The sequence below is a fragment of the Dipodomys ordii genome, unplaced genomic scaffold (assembly GCF_000151885.1).
Source record: "Dipodomys ordii isolate 6190 unplaced genomic scaffold, Dord_2.0 Scaffold7, whole genome shotgun sequence".
In the NCBI taxonomy this organism is placed as follows: Eukaryota; Metazoa; Chordata; class Mammalia; order Rodentia; family Heteromyidae; genus Dipodomys; species Dipodomys ordii.
The window spans coordinates 20,140,068-20,158,840 of NW_012267223.1; the positions used below are offsets into that span (position 1 = coordinate 20,140,068).

General features: G+C 54.4%; 2 protein-coding genes across 4 annotated transcripts; one reads left to right on the forward strand and one right to left on the reverse strand.

Annotated features, from left to right (window-relative positions):
- The first annotated feature begins 14 nt into the window (after positions 1-14).
- On the forward strand, positions 15-5,158 carry Cisd3 (CDGSH iron sulfur domain 3). Its single transcript, XM_013037864.1, has 4 exons — positions 15-89; positions 648-683; positions 1,166-1,285; positions 4,806-5,158. Exons 1-4 carry the CDS (start codon positions 69-71, stop codon positions 4,983-4,985), a joined length of 357 nt encoding a protein of 118 aa, XP_012893318.1. The 5' UTR covers positions 15-68; the 3' UTR covers positions 4,986-5,158.
- Positions 5,159-5,374: 216 nt separating this feature from the next.
- Positions 5,375-17,772, reverse strand: Pcgf2 (polycomb group ring finger 2). Of its 3 annotated transcripts, none has more exons than XM_013036041.1 (10): positions 17,740-17,772; positions 10,110-10,258; positions 9,466-9,562; positions 9,158-9,213; positions 9,029-9,079; positions 8,739-8,847; positions 8,578-8,632; positions 8,402-8,497; positions 7,626-7,706; positions 5,375-6,979 (listed from the first exon to the last, which is right to left on the reverse strand). In XM_013036041.1, exons 2-10 carry the CDS (start codon positions 10,219-10,221, stop codon positions 6,602-6,604), a joined length of 1,035 nt encoding a protein of 344 aa, XP_012891495.1. In that variant the 5' UTR covers positions 10,222-10,258; positions 17,740-17,772; the 3' UTR covers positions 5,375-6,601. The 3 variants fall into 3 exon arrangements, with proteins under 3 accessions (XP_012891495.1, XP_012891484.1, XP_012891486.1); XM_013036030.1 differs by having other exon boundaries at positions 8,739-8,904; XM_013036032.1 differs by lacking the exon at positions 17,740-17,772 and adding an exon at positions 17,421-17,496 and having other exon boundaries at positions 8,739-8,904.
- Positions 17,773-18,773: the final 1,001 nt, after the last annotated feature.

Consider the following 18,773-nt stretch of genomic DNA (forward strand, 5'->3'; position numbering starts at 1 on the left):
CCGGGCGGGGCGGGGCGAGCGGAGAGACCCGGAGGGCGGACGCGGGGAGCCGCAGCGGCCTGCGGAGGATGGACTTGCGCGGCGCCGGGGTGAGCGCCGCTCCTCCGCGGGGACTCCCAGACCCCTCTCCATTCACTGTCCTCCCTCCCATCCAGGCCCGGCCCAGACCCCGCCCCCTGGCTGGCGTTCCCGGGCCCCGCCGCCGGGGGCCGGGCCGCCTGCTCTCGGCGTGCGGCTGCGGCGTGTCCCTCCGCAGCCTTCCCCGAGCAGGCGCCCGCTGGTGCCCGGAGCCGGCTGCTGGTGCCCCGAGCCCCTTTTTCTAACCCTCTCGTCTCCCTCCACTTCCTTTTCTTGTCGGTTGGGACTTGAACTCAGGGCCTGGGCGCTGCTATCTCAGCTTTATCCGCTCGAGGGCTAGCCCTGCGCCACTTCCGGCCTTTTCCGAGGAGTTCATTGGATAGAAGAGTCTCACGGACTTTCCTTTCCCGGGTTGGATTCGAACTGCGATCCTCAGATCTCAGCCTCCTGAGTAGCTATGAGCTGTCTTCGCCCCACCCAGCTTCCCTTTTAACCTATGCCGTTACTTAATCTTTCCTCACTGATTCCTTTTTCTGTTTCCAAATCATGCTTCCTGTGTAACCTTGCAGATGCTGGTCCAGAGGCGGCACATCTTCTCCTGGCTGGTAAGAACTCCAGGCATCCTCTTCCTTCCGGCACAAGTTCCTTGCTTCCACAGACCTGGCAGTGAAACCTGCCTGGAAGGGACCCCCAGCCCCTGCATCCAGCCTCCAGCACGGGCTCCTGCTACCCCACTGGCTGTAGGGGAGGTGGAGTGGGCCAAGGGCCAGTTGGGGCTGAGGACAGCTCTGCCTGATAAGGCCCAGGTGTGGGGGAGGGCCCTGCCCCTTAGCATCCAGGTGGGGTGAAGGGATTGAAGAAAACAGCTGGATTCTGAAAGCTGGGTGCCTGTCAGCCCTTGAAGTGTCTCTGTCTGGAGGTCAAGGTCCTTAGGATGTCCTTTGGGGTGATGGGGAAGGGGTCTTGGCTAGGTCGCATCTGATCAGCATCCAAAAGTCTATCGATTGCACTAGGCAAGCAAGAAACTGGAGCAGGTCACAGGCAGGGTTTGGGCTGACCCTGAGCCCCTCATCTTCCCTTGCCACAGGCCCGATGGTTTCCTAAAACTCCAGCAAAACCTGTGGTGGCCCAGAAAATCCCCATCAAGGTGGAGTTGGTGGCTGGGAAAACCTACAGGTGGTGTGTGTGTGGCCGCAGCAAGAAGCAGGTGAGAGAGCCCTGCTATTCCTCCCATGGACACTGCTGGTTGGGGACAACGTGGTGGCGTTTTCTGAGAACTCTCCCAGTGTCCCTCTTTTTTCTACACATACCTGAGGGACAGTAGAGGCAGCATGGGGTCAAAAGGAGAGCTTGCAGGTAGTGCCACTAAGCACTGGCCTTGAGCTAAATAAAGTATATGGGAGCACCTTGAAATGAAGTAGGAGGCGGAGAGAATATCACTGTTGTAGTTTCAGCCACAGTGAGCTTCTTTTGTGCTGTCCTCAGCTGCCTTCCTCCTTCCAGGAAACACCTGGTGGAGATTCCCAAGACTTGGACCCCATTCTGGGAAGATCCTACCCAGCTTTCCCATGCCCCTTTGCAGGACTCTTCTCCGGTGGATGTGACTTTCCTGTCTTCTCACCCCTGTGCAATGTGATGCTGGCTCTCCCTTCTCCCTGCTTTCCCAGAGCCCTTCATTCCAGCAGGAACCTGGCTCAGGTTCTTCGCCTCACCCTTTCCTTTCAGAGCAGAGTTCAGCACTGTTCTTTCAAGCCACATGGGTGTGGCTCCCAGTCCCACTTGGACACCAATCTGCTGTGGGCTCTGAGCAGCTCTTCGCAAGGTTGGCACAATGCCAGAGGCACACCAGCCAGAGGAATGTGGCCTGAAGGAGTGGGTAGCTGATTGTGCCTCTGCTTCATACTCTCTAGGTCAGGTTGCTGACTTTTACTCCTGACTCCTCTCCCTATCTTCTCTTGCCCCCCTAAGGTCAAGAGACCTTGGCTCCAGCTCTGATCCTTAGTTACAGGCCTCTCTCCTCCTTTGGCCTCAATTTCCTTCCGCTAGTCCACTTGAACTACTGGGATGGATGGGGCATACACTGCCAGTCAACTGGGTTATCTTAGGACATCCCCTCCTGCCTGTAATAGGCCCAGTTTGTGTGTGCATGTGCTAGGACTTAAACTCAGAGCCTTGCACTTTGCTTTCTATTTTTTCCAGTCCTGCGGCTTGAACTCAGGACCTGAGCACTGTCCCTGAGCTTCTTTGGCTCAAGCCTAGCACTCTACCATGTGAGCCATAGCTCCACTTCCAGCTTTTTTTTGCTTATGTAGTACTGAGGAATCAAACCCAGGGCTTCACGCATGCTAGGCAAGCACTCTACCACTAAGCCACATTCCCAGCCCACCTTGCATTCTTGCTTGGGCTTTTTCGTTCAAGACTAACACTCTAGTAATTGAACCATTCCCCTGTTTCTGGTGTTTTGCTGGTTTCTTGGAGATAAGGGTCTCACAGACTTTTCTGCCTGAGCTAGCTTTGAACCAGGATCCTCAGATCTCTTTCTCCTGAGTAACTAGTACGGGCATGAGTCTCCAGTGCCTGACAATAAGCTTTGTTTCCCCAAGCTGGAAAGGACAGCCCCATGAGTGTGTAAGGTGATACCCACAGATGCCTTCCCTCTTGGAGAACTTTTTTGAGGGGAACACAGGGAAGGAAATTATTTTCATGAACCAATGGAGATTTGGCCAATTACAAAATAAAACCTGGCCCAGTGCTGTGGTTCACACCTGTAATCCCAGCTACAAGGGAGGTGGAGATTGAGAAGATCAAGGTTTTCATTCCATTCTAAACAAAAAAATTCCCAAGAGCCTATCTCAACAATAAACTGCCTTTGATCCAGCTGGGTGGGAGGCAAGTTTAAGATTATGGTCCAGGGCCAGCCTGGGAAAAAGTTAAGACTATGTCTGAAAATACTAAAAACAAAACAACAACAACAAAAAAGGCTAGAGATGTGGCTCCAGTCATGGAAGGCCCTGCCTAGATAAAAAATAAAAATTATACCTGGACCTGGATATATAGTGCATGCTTATAATCTCAGCCCCAGAGGAAGCTAAGGCAGGTGGACTATCTAGCCTAGGCTACACAGTCTGAGTAGCGTAGTGAATGAATCCTATCTCAAAAACAGCTAAACCAGGCTGGGCACTGGTGGCTCATGCCTGTAATCCTAGCTACTCAGGAGACTGAGATCTGAGGATCCTGGTTCAAAGCCAGCCCTGGGAAGGAAAGTCCGTGAGACTCTTACCTCCAATTAGCTACCAGCAAACTGGAAGTGGTGGTGTGGCTCAAAGTGGTAGAGCACTAACTTTGGGCAGAAGAGCTCAGGGACAGTGCCCAGGCCCTGAGTTCAAGCCCCACAACTGACCAAAAAAAAAAAGGCAAAACCAAATGAGCACTGGTAGCAATCCCAGCTACTCAGGAGGCTGAGATCTGAGGATTAGATAGTTCGAAGCTAGTCTGGGCAGTGAAGTCTATGAGACTCTTATTTCCAATTAAGCCCTAATACAGCCAGAAGTGGAGTTATGGCCTTGAGCAAAAACGCTCAGGGAGCTAGGTACCAGTGACTTGCACCTATAATCCTAGCTACTCAGAGCTGGGCGCTGGTGGCTCACGCCTGTAATCCTAGCTACTCAGGAGGCTGAGATCTGAGGATTTCGGTTCAAAGCCAGCCCGGGCAGGAGAGACTGTGAGACTCCTATCTCCAAAACCACCAGAAAACCGGAAGTGGCGCTGTAGCTCAAGTGGTAGAGCGCTTGCCTTGAGCTGAAGAGCTGAGGGACAGTGCCCAGGCCCAGAGTTCAAGCCCCACAACCGACAAACAAACAAAAAAAAATCCTAGCTACTCAGGAGGCTGAGATCTGAGAATTGTAGTTCAAAGCCAGCTGGGGGGTGGGGGGAAGGAGGGGAGAGAATCCCTAAGACTTTTTTTTGCTGATCTCGGGGCCTGAACTCTAGGCCTGGGCACTGTCCCTCAGCTCTTCAGCTCAAGGCTAGCACTCTACCACTTGAGTCAGAGGACCACTTCCAGCCTTTTCTGCTTATGTGGTGCTGAAGAATCGAACCCAGGTACTCATGTATACAAGGCAAGCACTCTACCATTGAGCCACCTTCCCAGCCCCCCATAAAACTTTTTTTTGTTTTTTTTTTGGGGGGGTCTGGTCATGGGGCCTGAACTCTGGGCCTGGGCGCTGTCCCTCAGCTCTTCAGCTCAAGGCTAGCGCTCTACCACTTGAGCCACAGTGCCACTTCTGGCTTTTTTTCTTTTTGCTTATGTGGTGCTGAAGAATCGAACCCAGGGCCTCATGCATGCAAGGCAAGCGCTCTACCACTGAGCCACCTTCCCAGCCCCCATAAATCTCTTTATCTCCAGTTAATCACCAAAAAAGCCTGAAGTGGAATTGTGGCTCAAATAGTGGAGCACTAGCTAGCTTTGAGCAAAAAAGCCTAGGCCCTGAGTTCAAGCCCTGACTGGAAAGCAAAACCCAATACACACTATAGGGAAAATGCACAATGACCACTGTTTACCTCATTCTCTCAGGTTCACTACCCTACTTTACAGAGGCAGAGCAGTATGCCCAGGCCTTTTACCAGAGCCTGAGCCCAGACCACTTAATGCCCAGACCGATCCCGCTCCAGCAAGTCTTTGACTTGCTGAAGGGCAGATCTTTGACTCTTTTCTCCTCCTCCACCAGCCTTTCTGTGATGGCTCCCACTTCTTCCAGCGCACTGGCCTGTTCCCACTCAAGTTCAAGGCCCAGGAGACCCGCACAGTGGCCCTCTGTACCTGCAAAGCCACCAAGAAGCCGCCATACTGTGATGGCACCCACAGAAGTGAGCCGATTCAGAAAGCAGAAGTGGGCTCCCCAGTCTGAGGGTGATTGTCCCCCAGGACAAGCAGGCCCTTGGTGGGGAAGCACATTAGAGTACAAGGCCAAGGGATCCTCTGGGGTCCTCAGCTGGCTTGTCCAGACCTGTGGTCTCCAGTCAGGGGAGCCAAGAGTGGGCACTTGGTGGAAAGATGGCAATAAAGGCCTGTCACATCAGAGCCATGTTCCTGTGGTTGCTGACAAAGCATACAAGCTGTCTCCTGCTCAAAATTGTGACCTGGGCTGAGAATCTGGAGGGCTACAGGGGTGACAGTTCAGATCCATTCTGTGGGGTGTCCAAGACAGGCTGTGCCCAGAGACCATGGGCTTGGTGAGGTCAGGGGACCACCCACCCTATCCCCTTCCCTCTACCCCCAAAGAACTCGAGGCACCAGTGAGTATGCAGCATTTATTACAAAGCCAAGAGATACAAATGTCCTGGGGTAGGGTACAGTCACAGCACCTCAGACACAGAACGAGGTGCAAGCACAGACCACGGGGGCTCCAGCCCCTGACACAGGTGGAGTCTGGCCTCCTCTGGTCCATGTACATTTGAGGAGAACCACGGCAGCAGGGATCTGACCTTAAGGGGTGGTCTGCTGACCCTTTGGGGGTAGTTAGGATCAGAGCTTGCACTTTGTTTTCTTGTGCTTCTAGATATCTCTGTCCTGGGCTCAGCTAGAGATGAGGAAGGCTGGAGGGCTGTTGTCTTTTGGAAAACTTGGGGTCTGTGCTTGTCTGGAGGGAACCCCACCCTTCTACTTTAGGCCCCAAATGAGACTTCCCCTCCATCCTGGACCAGAATGGGCAGGAAGGGTGAAGCACCCACAATGCCAAAGCTACATAGGGACTTTCAGGGGCTGGGGCCCCCGTGGCCTGAAACTTCTCTCCTACAAGATAAATGAGCAAAGGCCACACAGGAAAAGAAAAGAAAGAAAGAAAAGTACAGAACTATCTATTCTTTGCACAAAGTTTCCACTGCATGAAGAAGCAAGGGAGTTGTCTTTTCCCTTGCCACTTGCTCCTTAGAACCAGGGGACAAACTGCACTTGTAAAAGGCACTGTCTTAGCAATTCTCTGGACATTCAACAATGGGAGGGACTAAGCAGGACAGCAGCCAAGATGGGTAGATAAACAGAAGGGGTCCTAGACCCAGCTGACTAGAGCTATGCTAAAGCTTTGGGGGCTGTGGAGCCCCAGCACCCCATCTGCCTTGAGAAGCAGAGGGAGAATAGGGCAGGGATTTACTGAGCCTCTAGTGGCTCCTGGAGACCACTGTAGGCACCCCCAAAAAGAGCAGAGCAAAGTATACAAGACCTCCTAAAAAATGAACACCCCTCCCCAATGTGCGCACATGCGCACACACACATACATACATACACACACATACACACACAGTTTGATTCCTGTGGCATTTAAATTAATCTGGTTTGTCCATAGAAAATAAGTATGTATATTTTGTTTTTCCTATGTACATATATATATAGATTTATTTATAAAACCCGCCTCCCATCCCTAAGATGGAAGGAGCTGGGGAAAGTAGAAGAGGTGGAAAAAAAGGGCCCAGAAAAAGTGGAGGAAGTGGAAGAGGAGGTGGCTGCAAAAAGAAAGGGTCCCTTTCCTCAAGTTAAGGGGGCCACCGGAGCTCCATTGACAGTCATCTTGCGCCCCCTGCTGGTGGATGATGGTGTCTGCAGGCAGTTTGAGGCGCCCCCGTTGGCAGCTGTGGTGCCCCCACTGGCTGCTGAAGCGGGAGTAGGGGAGGTAGGGTGGGTGGCTGGGGGGCAGTGGGAGCTGGGAGATCCATGGGAGGGGGTGGCAGGGCTGGGCAGGGAGGAGGAAGTGGCCGGCAGGGTGGCAGGGCTGGGAGCCTTGTCGCTGGCTGACTCACACTCTGATGCCCCACTGGTGTTGGTACCCTCAGAAGGAGTGGGCACAGTGGGCAGGGTGAGCCGCTTGCAGGCTGGTTGCACACGGTACTTGAGAGGGAGAGGACCATTCTGAGAGGAGAGAGGCAAGACGAGGGAGCTCGTCAGGAGAAAGGCTAACTTAAAGGCACCCAACCCTTCCCCACAGCACTGAGAGCTGGTGGAGCCAGGAGACAAAAACGAAGCCAGAAGCCGGGCGCTGGTGGCTCACGCCTGTAATCCTAGCTACTCAGGAGGCTGAGATCTGAGGATCACAGTTCAAAGCCAGCCCGGGCAGCAAAGTCTATAAGACTCCTATCTCCAGTTAACCACCAAAATATCAGAAGTGGTGCTGTGGCTCAAGTGGTAGAGCACTTGCCTTGAGCTGAAGGGCTCAGAGACAGCGCTCAGACTGAGTTCAAGCCCCATAACCAACAAAAAAAGTCAGACACCTGGACACAGTCTCAGAGAAGGAAGGAGACAAAATGAGGAAAGCAGCCACCCCTATCTGATCCCACATCTGAGCAAGTGACAGGCCAGGGGAGCCCTTTCTCCTCAAAGTCAGCGAGACATGGCTCAGAAGCTAACCTGCTGTCAGGCTACCCTGGACAAGCCCAGGGGCGGACTGGGATGGCACAAGGTGCCACGTGATCTCATGGCCACAGACCAATACCAGGCCCTGTGGGGGTCTCCTTCCTGCCTGTCCTCACCCTTACAGCGCCCCACCCCGCCAGCTCACCCGCCGCCAGGGGTAGATGTAAGCGATGTCCATGAGTGTGTAGTATTCCTTCAGGGGCTCATCCTCATACAGGACTTCCACCTAGAGGAAGGGGGAAGACACTGTGAACCTGGTCAGGTGCAGAGGCCACCAGGCTGGCAACTCAGATGAGGCAATATAAACAGTGGACTACAGGTGGCCCCTCATTACTCTGGGCTTACACAATGGATGGCTAGTGTTGTCCTGATCTCTACCAAGTAGGAAGGGGTGCCAGCCCTCTTCTCTCTGCAGATTGCCTAGAGGAAGATGAGAGGACCCCCTAGACCCTAGCTGTCACCTCTGCTGCATGAAGGGCCTCCCCACCAAAGTCCAGAGACCCTGACTTCATGTATAACAGACTTTCCAATGGACCTTCAGTCTCAGCAGCTCCAGGAGCTGGGTAGACATGCAGAATGGACTGCAGTAGAATCTGTGTTCTGACAAGCTCACCAGGGACTATATCACAGTTGTCCTCCAGCTCCTCTGGCCTTCCCATAGCCAGGTGGCCTGTATTTCTGCACACACATGCCTCTTTCACAGTTCTTCGTGAACAAGTACAAGTATCAACACACATCCCCTTGTCCCAAGCTCTGACTTCAACGAATGGTCCTGCCCTGATGTGGGTTCAGCCATGCTCAGTTATTCAACCATGCCAGCCCTTGGGGACACCCAGCCAGCCCAAACAATGGTTGGGGTGCTGATCACCACACACCTCCCACCACCACATCCACACCCACTGAGAAGGCCCCAGCACCCACCTTGTACTTGCTGGGCACATCCATCTTGTTGCGGAGGAACTTGGCGAGATGCATGACGGTCATGGCTGCGGGGCATCGCAGGAAGCGCACCCCTGTCTGGGGGGTGGGGTGGAAGGCGTTTGTGAGAGGTCCTGCCCCAAGCCACAGCCCATTCCCAAGCAGGTCCCAGCACTCACTTTTTCCTTGTCCCCATCTCCATTCTCCAGCAGACCCTTCTTCTCCTCCCGGTCCCTGGAGGAGAGAAGGAAGCTTAAGATACCTTGGACCAGGCAGGATCCCCAAATACACAGGTTCTGAGGGCTCCCAGGGGATGGAGGCATGTCTGGGCCAGACTTGCCTGACTCCTTCATAGAACTCGATGGAGAGGCTGACAATCTCATCATCACTCAGAGCCCCCTTCTCCTGCTCTAGGACCTCCCCGCGATCCTCATTGGAGCCATTGGGGACTGCAAAAGGACACAGCTCAGATGCGTTGGCCGAAGATGAGGAGCCCCACCAAAGACCTAGGGTGTCATGTGACCATCAGGGTGAGCCCAGCCACCCTCTGAGCTGCAGTTTCCAGCGGGGGAGTGGCTGGGTAGGGGGGTGGGAGGGGGAGAGGAGGCCTCCTGGCTAGAGAACACTCACCCTCTGTCAGGGGGTATGCTGCGTAGAAATCCCGCCGCCGTTTCATCTCATCTGGAAGGAGGAAGTGGTGAGACAGGAACAGGCTGGAAATGAGGGCAGTGGGGGGGAGGAGGTGGGGTACACAAATACCTTTAAAAAGCCCAGGGACCAATTTGTACACAATATCTTGAAGGGTTTTGTCAGACCTAGGAAAGAATGCACAAGGGTGCGTCAGCAACCCTATCCCATTCAGCAACCCTCTTCCCACTCCTTCCACACACCCAGCGCCCAGGCATAGGTCCAGTCAACGCGCCTCTAGTATTGCTCGCGCTGTGAGATGCTAGATGTCACCAGAGGGAGAGGAAGGGTCTGGTTCCCACCCTGCTGTTCTGGCTGAGAGGGCGAGGAGGGGGAGGGGAAGGAGGAGAGGCAGAGGCAGGAGGCGGTGAGGGACCCACCTGATACTCAGCAGTGGCCGGGTTTTATGGACCTGCACGTCACACATGGGGCAATATTTGTTGGTCTCCAGGTAGCGCACAATACAAGTTTTGCAGACTTGGGGTGTGGAGAGAGGAGAGTTAGACCCCCTTCCTAGCTCAGGCCCAGTCCCCATATCTCTACTCAAGAGTCAGGGATTCCTCTGCCAGGTCCTGGCAGCTCAGGCCTATTCAAAGGACCAATAGGGTAATGTGCTTTTTGCACACTGTGCACAGCCATCTGTGGGGGAGGATGGGCCCTGTTAGGATACCTCCTTGGGTCATTGACCTCTTGCAACCAGACCCAAAAAAAGAGTGGTCACAAGTGAACCCCAAATCTTGAGGGGGTGGAATCTCAGACACAGACATTCAAGAGAGAACAGATTTCAGATGCAGCCCCAGGGACAAATATTTAGGCATGCACATATACACACACACACACACACACACATGCGCTCGTGCACACGCGCACGCACGTGCACACACACCTTACTGTTGTGACCAACCATGTAGACATAGCAATGTTTGCACTCTGGGACTGGGGCTATGTGTTGGACCTTCTGGGGCAGTGCCTGGCCACAGAAGCTGTCCACCTGAGTACCTGCCCACCCCTGTACCCAGCTCACAGGAATGCAGGCACTCCACGATGGTGGTGGCATCAATGAAGTACCCTCCACACAGGGCACACATGAGGTGAGGGTTCAGCTCCGTAATTTTGATCCGTGTGGTCCGATGCATGATGCCGGGGCTGGGGGTGGGAACTGGAAAGCTCACCCTGGGAAATGGGAAGTGGAATCAGAAACCTAGCAATCCCATGACTCCTTTTTTTTTTTTGGTCGGTAGTGGGGCCTGAACTCTGGGCCTGGGCGCTGTCCCTCAGCTCTTCAGCTCAAAGCTAGTGCCCTACCATTTGAGCCACAGCGCCACTTCTGGTTTTTTAGTGGTTAATTGGAGTCTCACAGGGAATTTCCTGCTCAGGCTGGCTTTGAACCACAATCCTCAGATTTCAGCCTCCTGAGTAGCTAGGATTACAGACGTGAGCCCCCGGTGCCCAGCTAACTTTCTTTTTTAAAAAACCAGTATGGCGGGAAGGATGGGAAGGGATGGGAAGGGGAAACAAAGGAGGAGGCTACAATGCTTGATAAGAAATGTACTTATTGTGGGCTGGGAAGGTGGCTCAGTGGTAGAGCACATGCCTTGCATGCCAGAGGCCCTGGGTTCGATTCCTCAGCACCACATAAGCAAAAAGAAAAAAGCCAGAAGTGGCTCTGTGGCTCAAGTGGTAGAGCGCTAGCCTTGAGCTGAAGAGCTGAGGGACAACACCCAGGCCCAGAGTTCAGGCCCCATGACCAGACCCCCCCCCAAAAAAAGAAATGTACTTATTGGGGCTGAGAAGGTGGCTCAGTGGTAGAGCGCTTGCCTTGCATGCATGAGGCCCTGGGTTCGATTCCTCAGCACCAGATAAGCAGAAAAAAAAAGCTGGAAGTGGTGCTATGGCTCAAGTGGTAGCGTGCTAGCCTTGAGCTGAAGAGCTAAGGGACAGTGCCCAGGCCCAGAGTTCAGGCCCCACGACCGGACCTCCCAAGAAATGTACTCATTATCTTGCTCATGTAATTGTAACCCCTCTGTACAGTATTTTCACAATTAAAAAAAAAAAACAGTATCAGGCTGGGAATCTGGCTTAGTGGTAGAGTGCTTGTTAGACAAGCATGCATGAAGCCCTGGGTTCGATTCCTTAGCACCACATAAGCAGAAAAGACCAGAATGGTGCTGTGCTTAAGTGTCAGTGCTAGTCTTAGTGCTAGTCTTGAGCAAAAGAAGCTCAGGGACAGTGCCCAGACTCTGAAGTCAAGCCTCAAAACTGGCAAAAATAAAATAAATAAATAAACCAATATCAAGGCTTAAATTAAAAAACCAATACCAAGGCTTGAATTCCATGTAACCTTTGAGAAGCAAGGTTAGGAAAGACAGAAGTCAGACCAGAAGAAGGATTAGCCAACTCTCCGAGAGGGTGTGGGGAGAAACTATGGAAGAAAGCAGAGGGGTGTGTATGTGTGTGCCTGTACTATGGCATGAAATCAGGGTCTTGTGTCTTGCTCAGCTTTTTCTTCTCACAGCTGATTCTCTATCATTTGAGCTATACGTCCAGTTCTGGATTTTTGTTGGTTAACTAGAGCTAATAGTCTCATGGGTTTTTCTGCCTTGCTGGCTTTGAACCATGATCCTCAAATCTCAGCCTCCTAAGTGGCTAAAATCAGAGGAGTGAACCACCTACCCTGGGCTTGAAAATCCTGTTCCCACCCTAGATCCACTCATATGGTCAAACATTCATAAAGTACTAGGAATTATAGAAAACTCAGAGAAGCCACTGCCCTGAACTTCAAAGTATAAAAAAGGGAAGAACAAATCACACCTGCTCCCTCAATCCAGTGGCAAAAGCCTTTCATTCCTCAAGCAGCCTTCCCCAGAAACCCTAGGGTACAGGCTTCCTGCCCTAAGTTTGGAAGGGGTGTGTCCTCTGGCTGTGTGTCCTGGCAGTTCCTTGAAGTCCATCAGAAGCTGCCATTTGGCTTTTGGGCCTAGTGCTTGGGCAGGGAATATTAAAGATGGTCCTAATGTGCTTCCAACTGGGGACACAAAGTTCCTTCCTGTTCCCAGGCCCAACCCTGGACTCTGTAGGTAACTGCAGTAAGTGGCCTGGGCAAAAAGACTGCTCTTGCCTGGTCTCAGGAACTGCACACACACTGTGCTGACACACAGCCCGGTGTGCAGTGCCTACAAGCACATATTCCAGAACCTCCCCTTCCATGCATAACACTGGACTTTTCTTCATGTGGGCACTGCCAACTTCCCACCATCTCCTGCCCTACTGACATCTCTGTTACCTGGCCACAGGCTGTCTAGCACCAAACCACAAGCTCTCTTACATGCCTGCCAAAGTTGGGCAGAAAGTATTCTGTTTCTAGTTCCTCAGGCACCTGCTAGATGTTGGCAAGGCCCAGAAGTCAGTCCCAGGCTTGCCCTGGGCCTAGCAGGGCCTCCCTTATCCCATTCCCAGAGTAGAAGCCCAGAGGAGGGGCTAGGGAAGATGGCCAAGCCCCAATAGCTCCTTTACAGCACACTCATACTATGCTCTCTTCCAGAAAGATTTCTAAAGCCGCTACACTGGGTTTTCTAGGATAAGAAATTCACAGCCGGGATCAGCAGTTTCTATAGAGACCCTAAGATGAGGCTGGCCAGGACCCAAGCAACAATGGAGGCCCAGGGCACCTGGCCAGAGACACACACACACACACACACACATAAAGGCCAGACAAGGGACAGACACCAACTCTCAGGACAGACAGAGAAAAACAAGCCTGCCACAGAGCCAGCCCAAAGAGGCAGCTGTCCTCAAAGCTTGCAGCCCCACTGGAGGAAAGAAAGGGGTTCCACCCGACGAACGTGGCCTCAGCCAGTCTCCCTGCGTGGGTTCCCCTTCACAATTACGCAGAAGGCTGCTGGCTACTCCACTGTTTGGTTGTTTCCATAGCAACACTGTCCCTGGCAAGATTCCCAAATATTATTACAACCATCCAAAGGAGAGAACAAACTCCAAGTGGCTGTCTCTTTTGAGTATGTGGGATCTCCACTGTATGCGTACGTGCTGTCTGGGCTGCCTGAGGTGTGTCACATAATTGCTTGTCCTGTGCATGGTCTATGTCTAGATGTACCCACATATGTGTGCGTGTGCATGCAGAGCCAGGAATAAAACATGTTCAGATCCCCTATGGGGTCCAGGCTGTTAGCGGTCCATCCCGTACATGTACACGTGCACCACACACACACAAAACAGTCCATCATTCCTCAACACACACCTGTGCATGCATACATGTGCACACACAATGCCTCAATCTCTCTTCCACACACATGTGCACACATTCACACTGCTCATCTCTCCTATATGTGTGCACAATACTCTATTTCTTTCACACATATACATACACAATGCCCCACTTCTCTTCTATGCACACACATGCCCACACAACACTCATCTCCCTACCATACACAGGCATAGGTGCATGTGCGCAAGCACGCATGCGCGCACACACACACACAAACACAAACTGCAGGCTGCAGGCGCTTCACACCACCTTAGCCACTTCATTCACACCCTCTGTGTTTGAAAAACAGACACTAGCTTTTTAAGACACACAGGATCTCACTGCCCCACCCTCGCTTTTCTCCTTCCCTGCATGGATGAGAATTCAGACCAAGATCAGCCCCCAAGCCCCTTTCTGGGAGCAGGGCAAAGGAAGGCAAAGAGCTGCTTACTGAATGAAATGCTCCTGTGTCCTCTTTGAGGAAGAAACCTCTCTGCTCCCCCTCCCAATCCCCAAGGGCCTCAGAAAGCCATCTCTGGGGTTGAGGGTGGAGAGGAGCACTGATTGGCTCCTTACCTGATTGCCATGGTTACCTGCAGGCCTTGCCAGCAGGTTCCAAGAGCAACTATAAACAGGAGCTGGATTCTGCCAGAGCATCCCCTCCCCAGGCTCAGGCCTGGGGCCCCACATCAGATACCCAGCCCTCCCTCAGATGAAATGGCTGTGATGTCCAGCTGCCACTGCTGAAGGGGAGAGCTGAGGAAGAAAAGAGTGGGAAACACAAGGGCTCAAAAAGCAGAAATAGCTCTGTGCTGATGGCTCATGCCTGGAATCCTAACCACTCAGGAGGCTGAGATCTGAGGATTGTGGTTCGAAGCCAGCTCTGGCAAGAAAATCTGTGAGACTCTTTATCTCCAGTTAACCACTAGAAAATGGGAAGTGGTGCTGTGGCTCAAAGTAGTAGAGTGCTAGACTTGAGCAAAAGAGCTCAGGGACAGTGCCAGGCTGTGAGTTCAAGCCCTCTCTCTCTCTCTCTCTCCCTCTTTCTCTCTCTCTCTCTCACACACACACAGATGCAGAAATGGGGGAATTGAGAAGTGGCTTGAATGGAGATAGGGAGGGAGATTGAAAGACCAATCTCAACTATGACCTCCCAGTGGAGTACAAAGTCTCCCCTAGCCAAGGCCAGGTCTTTTCCATCTTCTGTCCCAGCCCCCAGCCCCCAGGTAGGAAAAGAGATTGTTGATTAGTATCTAGCACCAAGTCCTGACAAGTTGACTCACTATGTAGGCCTCTCACTCTTCGTTTTCCCCTATGGAGGAGCTGGCCTTTGGTAACCTAGAAGTCCCTGGGCCACTTCCTGGGCTGCCAGCTACAGTACTCTGCCCTGCCTTTCTTCCAAATGAAACCAGGGAGGCCTGCTCACTAGGTAATATCCAGGACTCAGGGAGCGCCACTTAAGGTCACATCTCGATGCTTAGACTAGCACAGGTAGATAGAATAGGATAGGATAGGGTATTAAAAGCCTCTTAAGCCAGGTACTGGTGGCTCACATCTGTAATCTCCACAAAATTCTTATCTCTAACCACCAAAAAGCCGGAAGTAGAGCTGTGGCTCAAGTGGTAGAGCTCTAGCCTTGAGCACAGAGAGGCTCAGGGTCAGTGCCCAGCCCCAGGACTGGCAAAAAAAAAAAAAAGCAAACAAGCATGTGTCCTACCTTCTAATTTTACAAATGAAGACATTCAAGTGAAGCTGTGGCTCAAGCGGTAGAGAGCTCGCCTTGAGTTGAAGAGCTGAGGGACAGCGCCCAGGCCCAGAGTTCAGGCCCCATGACCAGACCCCCACCCCCACCCCCACCCCAAAAAAAAGAAATTCAGAAGTAAACTAAAGGTCACAATAGCAAAGCAGTGGCCATCCCAGGACAAGAATCTGCCTGCATCCTGTTCCTTGGGCATCCAGGGCATGAGGCGGGACTCTCATTCACCTAAGGAACTAAGAAGCCTAGAGGAAATGACTTCATGGAGACCTACTGGGAGAAAGGTAGAAGGGCAGCTGCCTGGACTGGCAATAACCACTTTGTGGGCTTTCTTAAGGAAGTCACAGTCTGGCCGAAACATGACTATGGTGAAGGAGGAAGAATAGCCAGAGCTTAATCACCTATTACCATTTCCATGGTACAGAATGGGGAATGGAGGCTGCATGGAAGCAAAGCCAGCCGGAGAGCACAGTGGTAAAACTTAGCTCTGGGGTCTGCAGACTGCTTCATGGACCCAACTTCATGCAAGCCTGTGAGTTGAACATTTGTGTTTAGGACCATGGGGTTCTGCTCTGGGATACTGTGAACCTCTCAGCTTTCCCTGTTCCTCGGTGTTGGCACAGGTCCCCAGCATGGAAAAAGCCTTCAGCCTCCTATAGCTCGGCTTCCCCCGTCTCTCAGCTTCCTAAGGTCAAAACAAAGACAAAAACCCCAAGTATACACACTGAACAACGCACTGCACAGAGCCAGACACGCCCCCTTCATCTTTCACACAACACACCAGGCCAGATAAATGTGATAACAAGCACGCCAGACAGACACTTGGCCAGACACACCCTACCACATACTCAGCCAGATTCAAGCCAGGCCCACACTTGACAGATGCACAAACCATTTCCACCCACCCCATCACTTCCCCGCCTGAAACCAGAGCTGCCAACACACTAGCCTTTTGTGCACCCCTGGTTGCTCCCAGAGTAAATTATAACTCTTCCAGCAACAAAGCAGTTCAGCTCCCAACCCCACTGTAGAGCCAGAGGCTGGAGAACCTGTGGTGGGCATCTGACCTGCACAAAGATATAACCTCTTCCTGTTCGGGCTCTCTCCATTCCCATGGCAACAGCTCCACCAACCAAGATCTTAGGGAGGCCAGGGGCAGCAGAGAGGCCCCTTCCTGCTTACCTCCCAAGACTTCAACTTGAGCCCTACTTGGCTAAGCATGGTCTGGACCCTGGAGTCTGTTTCCTGCCTCATTCCAAACACATTTCAGAGTCGTCAAACCAGGGGAACCCCTGGGAACCTCTCCACCAAAAAGCTACAAGAGAAGTGGCTTTCTGTTCCTCCAGATCATACCACCTCGCAGCAGACAGGAGAAGAAGGGGAAAAATGAGCTTCAGGAATACCACAAACTGCAAGAGGCCCAGAGCAGGAAGCTCAGGACAGTGAAAGACAACCTAGAGACGCCCTCCCCCAGAGAGAGGGTCCCCGGGAGAGACTGAGGCAGCCTGAAGGGTGGCGCTGATGTTTGGGGGGGGGGACTTGGAGAGACAAAGACCCCGAGAAAACTCCGGGTAACACCTCTACATCTTTAAACTTCAAACCCTACCTCCTCCTCCCTCACGACATCGGGAGCAATTCAGGGCAGATGGAAGGGGGGTGTTGGGGGAAGGAAAGGAAGGGTTTAGGGGGCGTCCCGCGGAGAGAGGCGGGGCAGGGGATGTCTGCAAGCCTCCAAACCCAGCCTCCCCCGGGCTAGCAGCAGGAGGGCCTAGGTGTGGGGAAGGGATGGGAGGCTGGGGTCCCCAGGGGTAAAGACCTCCCCCCCTCCCCACCCTGGCCTGGCTGGTGGAGGGAAAATAGCGGATAAATGCACCTCCTCAGCCTCGGCTGAACCCGGGTCAAACGATCAGGCACCCGAGTGACCCGGTGGCCACTCCCTCCTTCCTGAGAGCCAAACTTTCGGCGGGGCCCCAAGAGGGGTGTCGGGAAAGAGCTGCGCCGAGGTGGCTCGGGGAGGGGGCGGGGCGCCCCGCCCGGGGACCCGAGCTAGGGGCCGCTGGGGGAGGTGCCGGGAGGACGGGGACCCCCGGGCCAGAGGGGCGCCCCCTGCCCGGACCCCCGCGCGCCCGCGTCGCCCTTACCCCCACGGGAGAGGTGACCCCTGCCCAGCCCGAAAGGGGCAGATCTGCTGGAGCCAGGGGGCAGCCCCGGCACGGGGGGGGGGAGACGCGGGCCGAGACCCCCCCCCCACGCGAGCCTCCAAAGCCCTCATGGCCACCGGGACCCTCCTCCCTCGCTACCTCGGGAGCAAGGTCTACCAGGGGGGTTGCTGCACAAAGAGGCGGTGGTCGCGGGAGACGCCAAATCGTTCAGAGGGGGAATCCACTTCGGCCATCTTGGAAGGGAGGAAAGAGAAAAAGGGACAGAAAAAAAAGGGGGGGGAGAAAGGCGGACCGCGCGAGCCTGGACAGGGGCCGGCGGGGCGGGCCGGGGGCGGACGGCAGGCCCCGCTCGGGCGCCCCCCTCCCACAGGGGATTGCGGGGAGAAGGATGGAGAGGACCCCCCCTTACCGAACCCATCCTCAGATGGTTCCAGGGTAGGGGAAGGGAAGGACGCGCGAGTCCGCGGCCGCTTACCTGGGTCCGGGGTCCGGCGGGTCTCGGGGAGGGGGGGTGGGAGGGAGGGAGGGAAGGAAGGGAGGGGAGGGTAAAAAGAAAGAAGAGAAAGATAAAAAGAGGGAGAGAGGGAGGAAGAAAGGAAGGGGGGGGGGGGGGCCGCAGCCGCGTCGCTCGCTCGGGCGGCGGGAGGGGAGCACCCTACGCTAAGAAAGGAGTTTGTGAGAGCGGCTTGGGGTGGGAGGGAGAAGAGGGGAGGGGAGGGGACGCGGGGGGCGGGGAGGGACCGGAGGGGGGGGGACAAAATGGCTTTTTTCCTCCAGACGAGAGTAGGTCCCGCCCACTACTCACCCACGTGACCTCATTCCTTCAGGGTGTTTGCAGAGAGGGGAAGGGGAGGGGAAGAGACTGGCGCGGCAGCTCCCCCCCCCCGCGGACACCGGTGTCCGGGGGCTCCCCCAAACCAAGTCGAGACTCCCCTTCCTCTCCCCACCAATCAGCACCCCTCGACCTGCAGGATAAATCCACCTCTGTTACCTTCTGCCATTATCCCCTTTTCCCCCTAATATGTGTGCACCCCACCACCACCCACCCCCTCAATGACCCTGCGATCCCCACCCTAGCTGGGGCGCCCGGAGAATGGTGAGATGAGGAGTGGGCGGAAATAGGGCTCGCGGCCTCTCCACACCTGGGCCTGCCCCGAGGCGCGCCCGGGCGGGGGGGACAGGGCGCCGCCAGCCACGCGCCCCGGTGATTCTCATTCACTCCGACTGACACTCCCTGAAAATCACTAACTGCAGCGGGGACACCGCGCAAGTCCTGCCCACCCCCTGCCCGCAAGCCGAGCCCAGGCGCGGAGACCCAGAGCCCCAGGACCCAGGCGTCCGGCCCCTGGGGTCGAGGGGCAGGCGGTGGGGAGAGGGGGGGGCGACCTGGGTGGGGGAGGAGGAGGAGGTCTACCCCGGGGTGGGGGGAGCCCGGTTTGCTGGGGCACAGGCCCGTGCACCCCGCAAGCTCGGGCGGGGAAGAATGGAACACAAGCCGGGGTGGGGGGT